The sequence below is a fragment of the Phocoena phocoena genome, chromosome 6 (assembly GCF_963924675.1).
Source record: "Phocoena phocoena chromosome 6, mPhoPho1.1, whole genome shotgun sequence".
In the NCBI taxonomy this organism is placed as follows: Eukaryota; Metazoa; Chordata; class Mammalia; order Artiodactyla; family Phocoenidae; genus Phocoena; species Phocoena phocoena.
The window spans coordinates 34456516-34470037 of record NC_089224.1 but is presented as its reverse complement, the minus strand read 5'-3'; the positions used below and the strand labels follow the sequence as shown (position 1 = coordinate 34470037).

Here is a 13522-nt window from a genome sequence, read left to right as displayed (position 1 = left end):
ACAGGGGCTCTCTTCTGCCATCTGGGCTAGATTTGGGGAACTCCCAGGTAGGGGTAGGCACTGCCCGTTCTCTGCCTTCTTGGTGGGGCTGTAAGGCCTGGTAGGTGATGTCTGTCCCTGAGGCTTCTGTGTAACACCCATCTTCTCCAGTCAGGCATAGAATGGGACCATTACCTAGTCACTGGGGCCAGATTTCACCCTGACTCTGCGTCTCCCATCTTATTGCGCTGGGAGTGGATTTCACAGTTTCATTCTCAGAGTCTCTTAGCTCTGGCTTTGCAGGCCCTTCCTCACTGTGTTCCAAAGGTCCCCCTCCTTCTGAGGCTGTGTACCCTCACCCCATGGGCAGGCCTGGGAGAGTCTAAGCATAGATTTCTGCCTCAAGTTGCCCAAGGCCTCTGGGCTCCTCAGGCAGTGCTGGGATCTGTCTTCTCACCTTCCTCTCCCCCTTGCCCTGACAGGGTCTGCAGGCGGGCTCTGCACCCCTGCCTGTCTGGCCCTGAGCTTCCTGAGTCATGTGGACACCCCAGGCACTGGCTCTCAACTCCCAGACAGGCCTGAGCAGAGGGAGGGCTGTCCAGGCACAGGGGATATGGTGGCCTCTCAGCTTCATCCTTTACCCAGAGCTGGGGCACCCCCTGCCCCTAAACACCCTCCCCACAGTTCTCGACCAAAGCAGGAGCCCAACTTGCAGCCTCAGGAGTTCTCTCCTCTGAAAAGCCCACCTCCCCATTCATCGCGTCCAGGCCCGCAGAAGTCTCCAGACACGGGGAGGGTGTCTGCAGAGACTTTAAAGCCCAGGGCGAGGAGAAAAGACTTGCTTTGATCAAACTGAACCAGCACCAGCCCCGGCCCGGCTTTCCCAGTACGGCCAGACAGCCCAGGGCCAAGCACGGAGCATCTCCAGGTGGCCTGACTATCCTCCTCAAGCCCAGGAGAGGGCGAGGGGCCAAGGCCAGCTACCCTACTCCCAGTCTACTCTGTTCTCTGAATCAAATCGCGGGTTGGAGAGAGAAGTAGGGTGTGCAGGAGACACAGTTTCCCCTTCACTGGGCGGGTGCCAGGGACACTGGACGGGGTGGCCTTCTGTTCTCCCACCATCCTGTCAGGAAAACAGGGCTGCTGCCTTTGCAAAACCGAAGACTCAGAGTTCTTGGCTGGAATCAGGGCTTGCGACATGGGAGGGGCCTGCCTCTCACTCCTTTAATGACTTCCCGTTCTCTTCTTTCGCTCTCATTCCCTCCCTGCCTCTTCATTCATCCATTCATTCATCAACTCCTGCCTGTTCTCTCCTCTAGGAGCTGAGGATGCTCAGGGCTTGGTGTCTGGATACGGCAGCCACAGCTGAGCAGGATACGGAGTGTGCTAAGGAGGGCTCATGGGGGCGCTGAGGACTGTCCAGATTGTCTGGGATGGGGACCAGGGGCCAGAGGGCCAGGGAGGTCTTCCTAAAGGAAGGAACACCTAAGCTGAATCGTGAAGAATGAGGAAGTATTCGTTAGACGAAGAAGGGTACAAAAGGGTCGCGCGTGCACCGGAAAGACACAGGCAAGCAGAGGGGCCTGCTGGGCAACAACACACCGCGTGGAGCTCAGCGTCAGGGACTCCTGAGCTCAGTCGTGAGTGTGCTTCTCTAGCAAGTAGGAAGCTTGGACTTTGCACGTTAGTGGTCTCAAATGAAGTGTCGGTACAGAAGCCCGATGTATGAATAAGATGAGAGTGGGGCTGCTCTGGTAGGGTCAGGGGCCTGATTGCTTGAGGGTCCCCTGTTACCACTCCCCGCGTCCCCTGAGCTACTTTCACAAGGCTCCTAAGAGTTTGTCCCGGCAGAGTTTGAAAATCCCTGCCCAACCATCAGAGGGTTTGGGGCAGAGAAGTCCCACAGTCAGGTAGTGTCTCGGAGATGTCCTCTGGCCACAGCATGAGAGATCTTGAAGCCTGAGCTACAACAGGGGCAGTGGAGATAAAAATGAGGAGGTAGGGTTGAGAGCTGTCGAGGCAGTCAAATCATGAACAGGAAATGACTGATTGGATATGGGGAAAAGGAAAAATTGGTGACGGTGCCTGGGACTCCGGCTTGGGGGACCCAATAGGAAATCCATGGATTTCTGGCCGGAAGTTAATATAAGAAGCCAGAGGAGGAGATGTCCTACTGGCAGTTGACTGTATATCCTGGAGCTTGAAGAAGAGCCAGGCTGATGAATGAGGTGTCAGAGACATCAGAGTCTAAGTCCTTCTCAACAGGACTGTGTCTTGGGAGGAACGAGATAGGTTGTTTTAGATCTCAGATGCCAGGCTGGGGGCAGACGGACTTTGTTCCGTTTGCAGCGGGGAGCCATGGAAGGTTTTGGAGCCAGGGAGAGAACCGTCTGTCCGAAGGAGAGTGCAGCCCTGTTCAGGCCCCGCTGTGAAGCCTCAGCCACGACACTCTGCAGGGTGTGTGTGTGTGTATATATATTCTGTGCTACACCGGGGAAGGGAAGGGGGCAGGAAGGATATGAGCAGATCCCTGGGGTCAAACATTCCTGCCCTAATCAGATAAGGCAAAAGAGAAGGAATCGGTGAAACAGGCCTCCGTCTCCTCCCTACCACCTGCTTCCTGGGCATTCATGCATTGTCTTAACCCCACTTCCACCTGCCCCCTCTTGGCCCTCTTTATTCCTACCCTCCCACCTGGACCCCAGGAGCACGTGTGTGACTTGCACACACACGCGCACACACACACGTACATGGCTCACTTGCATATACACACACACACCACCCCCCAGCTGGGCATCAGGCTGCTAAGTGGGGTGTGAAATACAATTTCCGTGCACGCTGGTGGCCGCTCATTAAACACTTCCCTTGGCAGCTCCCTCGCGCCTCTTACAGCCTGGCCTTTGACACCCCCTGTCCCCTCCCCCCTTTAAAGGGACTGCCTTTACACAGAAGAGGAAGCGGTCTCAGCATCAGGGCTGCTCTGACTTGTGCCTCACAAGCTCTGTGGTGCTCTAGGCCCCCCAGTGAAAGCACAAAAGAGCAGCCTGCCCAGACAGACCCTGGCAGGACTGGGTCTGCCCTCCTGCAGCTCTGACCAGCCAGGCCTGGGGCATGGCCCCGGAAGAGCAATCCCCTCCCCGCTACACACACCCCTCAAGGGCCAGGTGACAACTGTGGTTACAGGCAGCAGCCCTGGGTTCCTGTCCTCCCTCACTGGGCCTCTGCTTGTGACAGGGGGAAGGGACAGTGGCCCCAGCACAGGAGGCCTGGAGGGAACTGGAGGGTGGAAAGATCTGGGCACCCAGCCCTGCCCCAGCTCTCCCAGACGTGGCTTGGCCAGGCCTCCACATCTGGCAACAGAAACTTGAGCCTCAAGCGTGTCGTCTTCATAAGACAACAGCTCTGTCTCCCAAACACTTTCGCATATGTTTGCTTCCAGCCCAGAGAAGATGGGTGGGGCAGGATTATTAACCCCAATTTGCAGATGGGGAAATGCAGCTCACATCTGAGATCTGGGAGCAAGATTCTGGAAGCAGGGGCTAGTGGTGAAGTGAAGTTGGGAACAGAAGAGAGCCGCCTAGAGAAAGGCCAAGCCTGGATGGGGAGGGTGGTGGAGGGAGGCTGTTCCTCCCCACTGCCCAAGGAAGCAGGAAAAAGCCTCCCAAGAGCCTTGCCACCCTGATTCCTAGCATGATGGTAATACTGAGGATATCAGCTAATAATATTTATTGAACACTTCATATTTGCAATGTTCTGACCTAAGGGCTTCACACTCATTGTTTCATTTATTCCTTACAACAAGCCCATGCTATTATGGCTCCTGTTTTGTAAATGAGGAAGCTGGTTGATGGGCTCTGTCCTTCCCAGGCCCTGTAAGGAGGTCAAACCCAGAGCCACTGCCTTCTTACAACTGGGCTCCTAAAACTCAACCCAGGGAGGAAACGGGCATGTCCAGTGCTGAGCCCGGACACTGGGCAGTGCCCCGACTGGCCTGTTACCTCAGGGTGCTCAGGGAGAGAGGAATGAGTGGAAGGAGGGAGGGCGGGGAAATCAGGGGACTCTGGGATATGGGCTCCCGGAACTGGCTTCTGGACCTCAGATGGGTTCTTGAGGGGCCCTAACCCAACACCCTAGAGCTCACAGTTTGGGATGTTTCAGGTCAAGTGGCAGAAGGATGACATGGACCACAACCTTAACTTCTTCTCTGTATCATCTGATGGCAGGATCGTGTCTTGGACGCTCGTGAAGGTGCCTGTTTCCCAGAAAGGGTCATGCAGGGGTGGAGATAGGGAGTGGGGGGAGATGAATGACAGAGGGACCCCCAACCTTGCCGGTCCGGCCCCACCCATGTGTTTCCCCCTCCCTGTGTGACTGCAGAGCGAGCTGGTTCACACAGATGTCATCAAGCTGAAGGTGGAGGACAGCACGACCGAGGGTCTCGAGGGCTTGCAGATACACACAGTGGGTAAGAGCCCCAGCCCCTCACATCCACGCCTGGCCACGTCACCCCAGCCCATGAGGTGTCTGGTCCTCCCTCTTTCTGCCGCACCGTGCCTCCACTTGTGCCTGACCGGAGGTAATGAGAAAGCCTGGCCCAGTGCACCCAGCCCTTGGCCATTTGCAGACCCTCCCTGTTTATGCAGATTGGGTGCTGTTATGCAGATCCAGCCCTGTTTATGCAGATCAGGTCCCTGTTTACCCAGATCCTCTCCCTGTTTACTCAATTCCTCCCCTGTTTATGCAGACTAGAACCCTGTTTGCACAGACCATATCCCTGTTTGCAGACCCTGTCCCTGTTTACCCTGACCCTGACCCTGTTTAACTCAATCCCTGCCTTGTTTATCCGGGCCTCATTCCTGTCTGCAGAAGCCCTGGCCCGTTTGCAGAGTCCTAACTGCCCGGGACAAGCTGCAGGCCAGAGACCCAGTTTCTGTTTGCCTGGCTGGCCCCAGCCATCCCTCACAAGCACCTGGGCTCAGGCCATCCTGGGTAGAGGAGGTGCTGGGAGCCTCCCTCCCAGAACTGGCCTAAAGCTGTTCGCTCTTCTCCCAAGGCTGTGGCACTGCCTTTGACTTCCACAAAGAGATCGACTACCTGTTCCTAGTGGGCACAGAGGAGGGGAAAATCTACAAGGTGAGGCAGCACTGCCCTCAATGCTAGCTCCTTACAGGGCCTCTTAGACCTGGGAGCTTATCGTTCTCAACAGACCCTATTCGGACAGATCTTAGGGCTCCTCAGTTCTGGAAGGCTTCTTGTGGGAAGAGAATGCATTTCTTGACCTGCTTGGGTGGCGGGAAGAGTGGCTGAGTGCAGGAAAGGGGATGGAGAATCTAGAGGGTGACTTTGGCCCAGCCCAGCATCCTTCCCTCTGGGTCCTGCTCCCTTCCTGGGAGTGGAGGAGGTAGAGCTGGGAGGGGAGGTTGGGGGGCTTGGAACATTCTGGGGAGACTTCCTGGAGGAGATCTGAACTTGAGCTGAGCTTCCAAGGCCAGGTAACAAGAAAATTTATCTCTGAATACCGGGTTCATCCCAGCCGGCAGCAGGATGGAACTTCAGGGCCAGTTTCTGCCAAGTCTCAGTGTTAGTAGGTGAACCTCCTTCTGAACCTTCATCCACCCAGAAATAGCTCTGCCGCAAGCTTTTCTTAGGCTCAGAGACTCAGAATGTTAATTACAGGCTGCCTCCCGGAGCCCCTGAGGCCCAGGCAGAGCTGGTCTGAATGCAAAAGAGGTCCCCACCCCCACCCCCCTCCCAGTGGCCGTGCGGGAGAGAGGAAGAGGCTAGTTGGCCACTCAGTCTCCTGGAGGGAGGGTGTGAGGGGCCTGCTGGTCAGGGCAAGAAACCGAATGAGAAATCGTGAGATTGGGACTTGCTCCAGGCTCTGTACTTGCTCTCACTTGGGCAAGGTGGGATGTTTATCACTGCTGCAAGGCTTCTGTCCATGCAGGTGGATCCAGCGCTCTGTCTGCCTGTACGCAGGCCTTGGTCTGGACACAGGCGAGACACCACACCTCCCCCAGGGCCCCTTACACCTGCTCTGCCTGGGTTCAGGGAGGGAAGGCCTTTTCTGCCAGGCCTGGAATGCTCTGGGCAGACTTCCCTCACCCTCCAGGAAGACTCCCCTGCCCAGCCCCTTAAGCCCCTCCTTTCTCTCTGGTTGCTTTGAGGGTGAGAAATGCAGCCGAGAGCTTGGCCACAGCCCAGCTGTGACAGTGATGTGGGGCGAGGACAGAAGAGGAATCTCAGGGTCTGACCCTCCAGGGCCCCCAGGGAAGTGGTGGCTGCTGACCTCTCTCACTCCTGAACCCCGCTTCCCCACCCTCACCCCAGTGCTCCAAATCCTACTCCAGCCAGTTCCTCAGCACCTATGACGCCCACAGCATGGCAGTGGATGCTGTGTCCTGGAACCCCTACCACACCAAGGTCTTCATGTCCTGCAGCTCCGACTGGACCGTGAAGATCTGGGACCACACCATCAAGTGAGGGGCCTGCCCTCCCCCAGGCGCCACCCTGGGCTTGGGCCGGCGGGGCTCTGGCACCGTAAGCCCTCTGTGCCCTGAGCTTTCCACCCCTCCCCACTGCAGGACCCCGATGTTCATCTATGACCTAAATTCAGCCGTGGGCGACGTGGCCTGGGCCCCATACTCTTCCACTGTGTTTGCAGCAGTCACCACCAATGGGAAGGTGAGTGCCCCCTTCCTGACCCAGCTGACTCCCTACTGAAGGTAGGATGAGCTGTCTCAAGGTCTCCCTCCTGGAGAGCCCACGCCATGCCCAGGTCAGGTGGGGGAAGGCAGAACATAAGGACTGTGTATCCTCAAGGGCCAGGCCACCCAGGGCCCTGTCAAAAGAGGGATCATTCATCCCATGAGGCCTGGAGGAGAGAGTGGGGCTGTTCACCTTGAAGGAGAGAGCACTCTGGGGTTTAAGGTGCCATGAGGAGCAGTTATCCTCTCTGAGGGCCCTGGGGAGGGAGCTACAGGGTGGCAGGTGCCAACCTGATGTAAGGAAAAACTTCTGAGCCAGAGTTGATCTGTGATGGAAATAGTGTCTAAAAGGCAACAAGGTCCCCATCCCTGGGAGTGTGCAAGCTGAGTCTGAGAAGGGGAGATGGAAGGGGATCTATGCCACAATGAGAGTTGGTGAAAGTTCAGAAACAGTTTGTGAGGAAATTCTTCTGCAGTACATTTTCCTTTTGGACTTTGATATAAACTGAGAAGCACCTACCAGAAAAGAATATAGTGATTAAGGCATCACCCTCGAGTCAGTCATCTATTTGCTGAACAAATGCGTAACCAAGGGTCAACTGTGGTTCCCAGCTCCAGGCCAGGGCCTGGTGATTCAGGTTCCTGCTGTCACAGAACTTACATTCCAGTAAAGGGAAAGAGACAAAAGGAACAACAACAAAACCCCCAATAGAGTCAAGTGCTAGGCAGAGATTAAAAGAGGATGACGTATGTACACCAATGTTTGTAGCAGCGTTATTCATAACAGCCAAAAGGTAGAAACAACCCAAATGTCTGTCAACTGATGAATGGGTAAACAATAGGTGCTATATCCACAAGGAGTATTATTCAGTAATAACAAGGAATGAAGTATTGATGCATGCTATATCATGAATGAACCTTGAAAAATGCTTAGGTTAAGAAGCCAGTCACAAAAGACCAAACATTGTATGATTCCATTTATATAGGTCTAGAATAGGCAAATCTATAGGGACAAAGTAGATGTGTGGCTACCTAGGGCTAGAGGAGCTGGGAGAAAATGGGGAATGACTTGGTAATAGGTATAAGGTTCTTTTGGGGGTGATGAAAATGTCCTAAAATTGGTTGTGGTGATGGTTACATAACTGTGAATATACTAAAAAAGAGGAATTGTATACTTTAAATGGGTAAATTTTATAGTATGTGAGTTATACCTTCACAATGCTGTTATATCTTTAAAACGAGAGAGAGTGATGTAAAAGAAAAGGACTCGGTGGTCTCTTAGATAGAGTGGTCAGGGAAATCTTCTTTAAAGAGGTGACATTCAAGCTGAGAGCTGCGTCACAAGAAAGAGCCAGCCAGGTGAAGATGCGGGGATGCATTCCAGACAGAGGAACAGCTAGTGCAAATGCCCTGAGGGGAGAATTAGCTGGAAGGGTTTAAGAAACAGGCAGGTAGGGTGTCTGGGGGCTAGTAGGCAAAGGGGTGAGAGCCTGAGATGAGAGCAGACAGTGCAGAATCTAGAGTAAGCACATCTGGATTTTATGTAGAGTGCCCAGGGAGACTATTGGAGGATTTTAGATTTTTTAAAGGTAAGTATGGCTGCTACATGAAGGATGGATGATAGAAAGGCAAGAGCTGAAGCAGGAAGAACAGTTAGGATGCTGCCACAGTCGTCTAGGCAAGAGTTGCTAATGGTTTGGACTTAGGATGTGGTAAAAATAAGATCAAACATTTATTGAGCACCGTTTTTTTTAAAAACAGTTTTATTTTATTTTATATTTATTTATTTGGTTGCACCCAGTCTTAGTTGTGGCAGGCGGGCTCCTTAGTTGCAGCTCGCCAGCTCCTTATTTGTGGCATGCAAACTCTTCGTTGTGGCATGCATGTGGGATCTAGTTCCCTGACCAGGGATCAAACCTGGGCCCCCTGCATCGGGAGTGTGGAGTCTTATCCCCTGCGCCACCAGGGAAGTCCCTGTTGAGCACCTTTATGACATGCACTGTCTGAACACCTGACATATATTAGTTGGTAGAAAACCTGGCTCTGCCACTTACTGGCAAGTTAGCCTTAAGAGCCTCTTTCTCTTCATTTATAAAATGGGGATAATAACAGAACCTACCTTATAGAGTGGCTGTGAGGATTATAATTCGATGATGCAACCATGTAACATGCTTGCCCAGAGTCTAGTACATAGTAAGTGCTCCATAAATGGCAGCTGCTCTTACTGTTAATTCTGCATAGACTTAAATTTTTTCCTAAACGTTTTATCCCCATTCCCTCAACCACAGGAAAAACAGAGACACAAATTGCCTCTCACACTGCCTAGGCTTCTGTCGACTTTCCCCAGAAAGTTCAGGGGCAGTTACGCTGAGGTGAGCAACAGGGGTCTCATTTCCCCGAGTGTGCTGACACCCACCTCTTCACAGACCCACGTGTTTGACTTGTCCATCAACAAGTACGAGGCCATATGCAACCAGCCTGTGGTGGCCCAAAAGAAGAACAAGCTCACCCACGTGCAGTTCAACCCCATCCACCCCATCATCATTGTGGGCGATGATCGTGGGCACGTCACCTGCCTCAAGCTCTCACCCAATTTGCGCAAGATGCCGAAGGTACGGTTTTGGGGAGTTTGGGCTGCCATGAGAGAAAGTCTCCAGGATGGCAGGGGGTTGAGAGAAAGGGGAGGAGCCAGGGGGTGGCCCCCAGGTTTCTGGCTTTGGGGGCCCAGGGTAAGGGTGGTGTCATTGCCCAAGTGAGGAGCACAGGAGAAGCAGGAGACAGATCAGTTCTGACATGCTGAATCTGAGTTACCTGTGGGGCCCCCAGGTGGAGACATCAGGTAAGCAGGTGACTATGAGGACCCGAAGCCTGGGGGAAGCACACGGGCATCATTGGCTTGTTTGGTGTCATGCAGGTAGGGGCTTGAGGCTTAGTTTCTGCTTCATTGGCTGGGCTCGCACAGGGCTTCTGAACTGGGAGCTCCGGGTCCACACGGGAAGTAGGAAATGAGCCATGAGGAGGGTAACTAGGTCAGCAGCTAGGCGGTCCTCCTTTTGAGCTCTGGTTCCTTTCTGGAATCTCTAATGATCCGGAGGCCCTGCCCAGAGCCCAAGGGCCCTGAATACAGGCCACCAAGCCCAGAGCCATGACCTCGAAGTCTAGCTCTCAGAGTCCCAATTCAGACTTAAGAACCCAGGCCCTAGAATCCAGCGCCCAAAGGTCCAACTTAAAAATCCAGCGTCCAAAAACCTAGAGCCCAGTCCTGTCCATTTGGGCGCTAGGAGAGAAAATGGAATTTGCTTCCTGCCAGGTTCTGGGCCAGCATCAGAGCTGGGCCGGAGCTGGGCCATGTTGCCCTGATGACTGTACCCCCTGGTTGCAGTTTGAGGCATTTACTTGCAGTTTGAGGCAAGGGCAGGGGCCTGTCTCTTTCAACTGCTGACACCTGCCCCCCGGTGCCCCTACCAAGGCAGGGGCCACCGCACTAACCCTCCCGCGCCAGCCTGGCCTATTCCCCACTAGGGCCAGGGAGGCAAGGGCTGGGAGTTTGGCCAGGCCTGTAATTGTAGCCAACTGGGGGAGGGGGTGGACTTGGCTATAAATACTCAGAAGGCTGCTGAGTGCCTGCAGCTGTGGCCCAGAGGCTGTGGTGGGCTGGGGGTGGGATGGGATGGGATGGGATGGGGGGTAGGGGGGGTGGGTGTGGTCTAAAACTCTGCTAGGCCCAGCTAGCTGGCCTCAAGGAGGGGGGAAGAAGGCAGTATAATTTGTGGAACAGATAAAATCTGCTCTTAATTTAGTGAGGAGAGAAACCCAGGCTTGAGCTAGGAGAGCTGGACAGCCCTGTGGGAGGGATGGTGGTGACCCCTTGGGGCTGGGGTATGACCATCACACCTTGAAGGCAGTAGATCTGGGTGGGGGCCTGCCCTGCCCACTTTGACCCAGGGATGCAAGGATCTCCCACAGTCCCAGCTCCTCTCAGAGCAATGCTCAGCATCTATATCTCTGAGGACCTGAGGACACGGGTACCTGGGAATCAGAGGACCTGAGCAGGTGATAGCTGGGGGCTAGTTCTTGGGTGGATTGGCAGTTCCTGTGAAATCGCCACCTGACTCTATCAGCAGCCAAGTGATTCGGGCCAAAGGAAGTCCTCTGGGCATCCCTACCGCCCCTCTCTGCAGGCTGCAGTCTCCCTGATCTTCCCAAGAGGGCTTGGCCACAGAGGCCCGACTTCCCAGCCCAAGGAGCTTCCCAGGATTGGTGTCAGAGCCCAACTTGTCAAAGGTCAAGGCCTACTTTCCCCAACTGCAGTATAGATAGAAACAGTTTGGGCAGAACTTGCCCAAAGTCATATAGGGAGTTAATGACAAAGCTGGAACTAAAAGCCAGATCTCCTGACTCTCAGGAGATGAGGTGAGGGCAAGAGAACACGAGGTTAATTTGGGAGGGAGAGGGGGGGTGAGACAGAAAAAGACATCTTTGTCCTCTGCCTCAGGAATGCAGACGTGAGCCAGGGAGTGGCAAAGGCACTGGGCCGCATGGGGAAGGGGAGACAGATTTGGGAACAGGCGCAGAGGTCACACCAGGAGGAAATCTGAGTTCCACAGGGTGGCAGCAGCCAAGATGGGGCCAGGAAGGGGCCTGCTGGCCCTGCATTCTCCTCCCACCTCACAGCCCGGGCCAGATCCACGCTGGGCCCTCAGCAGGCAAGGCTGGGGCAGGTGCCAGTGAGCAGTGGGCACAGGTGGCTGAGAGGGCGGGGGCCCGGGCACAAAGGGAAGGCAGGAAATGGCAGCTGCCCCAGCCTAGCCCACACCCCACCGCCTGGACAGAAGGGAGGATGGCACTGGTGCTGGTCTGCCAGGGAGCTCTCAGGGCCTGAGTGACACATACCCCAGTGTCCCAGCTCTCTTTTTCTCAGGGCCCAGCTTACCAGCTAAAGGATTAGAGTACCCTGTAGGCAGGGGTGAGGGGTCATAAATTCAGGACCCGCCCTTCTGAGGGACAGTCCCAGCCAAGGACATCTGGAATCACACGGGATATCCCATCAGCCCTCCTGGGTCTCCTGACACCTGCCCCCACCCTGGGTATGTCTGACATAGCGGGCCTGGCCCCAAACGGTACCCCACTCCCAACCTGACCTGAAAGTGCTAGGTAACAGTACTAGGTGAGGGCGCCTGTGGCTTTGTCCACACTCTTTTCCCTCCACAAACACACACCTCTTTGCTCCGTGTTAGGACTCAGCCAGGGACCTTCCTGTGGGAAGGGTGCTCCCAACAGGTAGAGGCCCTGGGCTACAGCTCTTCCCGGCTTCCCCCACTCCTCCCAGCATAAGGATCCTATGTTGATGTGAGGTTCAGAAACACAGCTGGATGTCTCTTGCAGGCCTCAGCTGGGCCCCTGTCACCCAACCTGGGATGGGGAAGGATCCTCCGGGGGGGTTGGGGGTGGCAGGCAGGGGTCCGGAATCTAACTGGGCAGGAGAGAGGCATGGCACAGCTGCCTAAGCTGGGCACAGGAGGTGGTGCTGGGAAGTAGAGTGAGGTGGCCCATCCCTCACCATTCCTCCCCCATGTGTACTTCCCTTCTCACCAGGAAAAGAAGGGCCAGGAAGTGCAGAAGGGTCCAGCTGTGGAGATCGCAAAACTGGACAAACTGCTGAACCTGGTGAGGGAAGTAAAACCCAAGACCTGAGGGCCTGGCCCCAGGGCCTGGCCCCAGTCTTGAACCCCGTACTTGTAGCACCTGACCCTGGTACCGCAGCCCAGGCTTAGCACCCAGTATGTGTGCGACCACACCCCTGATCAGGTCCCAGCACCTGCCCTTAGCACCCTGCTCCATCCCTGGTCCCAGCACCTCACCCCAGGACTTGGCCCTCAACCACCATTACCCCTTCCTTCTCTGTGCAAATAAACTTGTGTCTGGAAGCCCACCCACAACCTTTCATTTTGCTACAGCAAGGCCCCCAGGAAGAGGAGAAAATCTCAGGTAGAGCCATTGTTCCATTTATTATCCAGCAAACAGTAGGAGGACCAGAGAAGGGGCCCAGCCTGGACACCCTCCCATTATTGCCATGGATTGCTTCCCCAACCTCGAGGGCCTGGAGGCGCTTGGCCTAGGGGTTGGTGGACCCAGCCCCGACCACTGGGATGGAGCAAAGTCCAGATGGCCCTGGCCCTAGCACCAACTCATGAATCCCCCACCCCAGGCCTGTCTACCGAGGGCCAGCAGAGCCCCTCTTGGAACCAGGCCGACCAGACTCTGGGCTGCTGGGTCCATCTCCAGATAGGCTGGACTCTGAGTTCTGGACCCCAGGCTGGCTGGACCCTGGGATCCCGATTCCAGGTTCCAAGTGGGGTGGACTTAAGTCCCAGACTCCGGGCTAGGCCAAGGGCCTTCAGGGCTGCAGCAGGTAGCTGCCTTCATGGCTGAGCTTCTGGGGCGGGGGCGCCTTCTCAGGACAGGGGCCAGGGCTGGAGTTGGGACTGGATTCGGAGAGGGAGTCGATGTTGGCAGAACGGGAGTGGCAGGCCCAGCAGAGAATGACCCAGAGCAGCAGCAGCAAGAAGCCTACGAGGCCGTTGCAGATGATGGCGATGAGGGCCCCCTGGGAGATGGCTGCCCCCATGACGGGCAGCACCCTCAGACAAGCACAGACTGAGAAGCTGCCTCAATGGCAAGGCCCATGCCGAGGCGGGACTCCGGTATAGCCGGCCTTCCAAGGAGGCTGTCCTGTCCACACACTCAATGATTCCCGGACAGTGAAGACGTCCGCCTGCAGTTCTCAGCCTGTGGGGGGTACAGAGCAAAGGCAAAGGGTGGTGAGGAGGAAGGGG

At 55.3% G+C, this 13522-nt stretch overlaps 2 protein-coding genes across 2 annotated transcripts in view; one reads left to right on the top strand and one right to left on the bottom strand.

Annotated features, from left to right (window-relative positions):
• The window catches only part of DNAI1 (dynein axonemal intermediate chain 1), a 61156-nt gene extending 48543 nt beyond the window's left edge, over positions 1–12613 (top strand). Inside the window, exons 14-20 of the mRNA XM_065878735.1 lie at positions 4138–4227; positions 4357–4444; positions 5033–5112; positions 6310–6458; positions 6564–6663; positions 9113–9298; positions 12282–12613. Coding sequence (XP_065734807.1) covers positions 4138–4227; positions 4357–4444; positions 5033–5112; positions 6310–6458; positions 6564–6663; positions 9113–9298; positions 12282–12380 — 792 coding nt within the window. The 3' untranslated portion in view covers positions 12381–12613. The remainder of the gene's footprint in view (positions 1–4137; positions 4228–4356; positions 4445–5032; positions 5113–6309; positions 6459–6563; positions 6664–9112; positions 9299–12281) is intronic.
• A 470-nt stretch (positions 12614–13083) lies between these two features.
• Positions 13084–13314, bottom strand: ENHO (energy homeostasis associated). The gene has a single exon (XM_065878734.1). The coding sequence runs from the start codon at positions 13312–13314 to the stop codon at positions 13084–13086; it is 231 nt and encodes a 76-aa protein (XP_065734806.1).
• Between the last annotated feature and the right edge of the window lie 208 nt (positions 13315–13522).

Excerpts from the sequence above, each read along its gene's own strand:
- ENHO (XM_065878734.1), bottom strand. The coding sequence starts at position 13,314 with ATGGGGGCAGCCATCTCCCAGGGGGCCCTCATCGCCATCATCTGCAAC.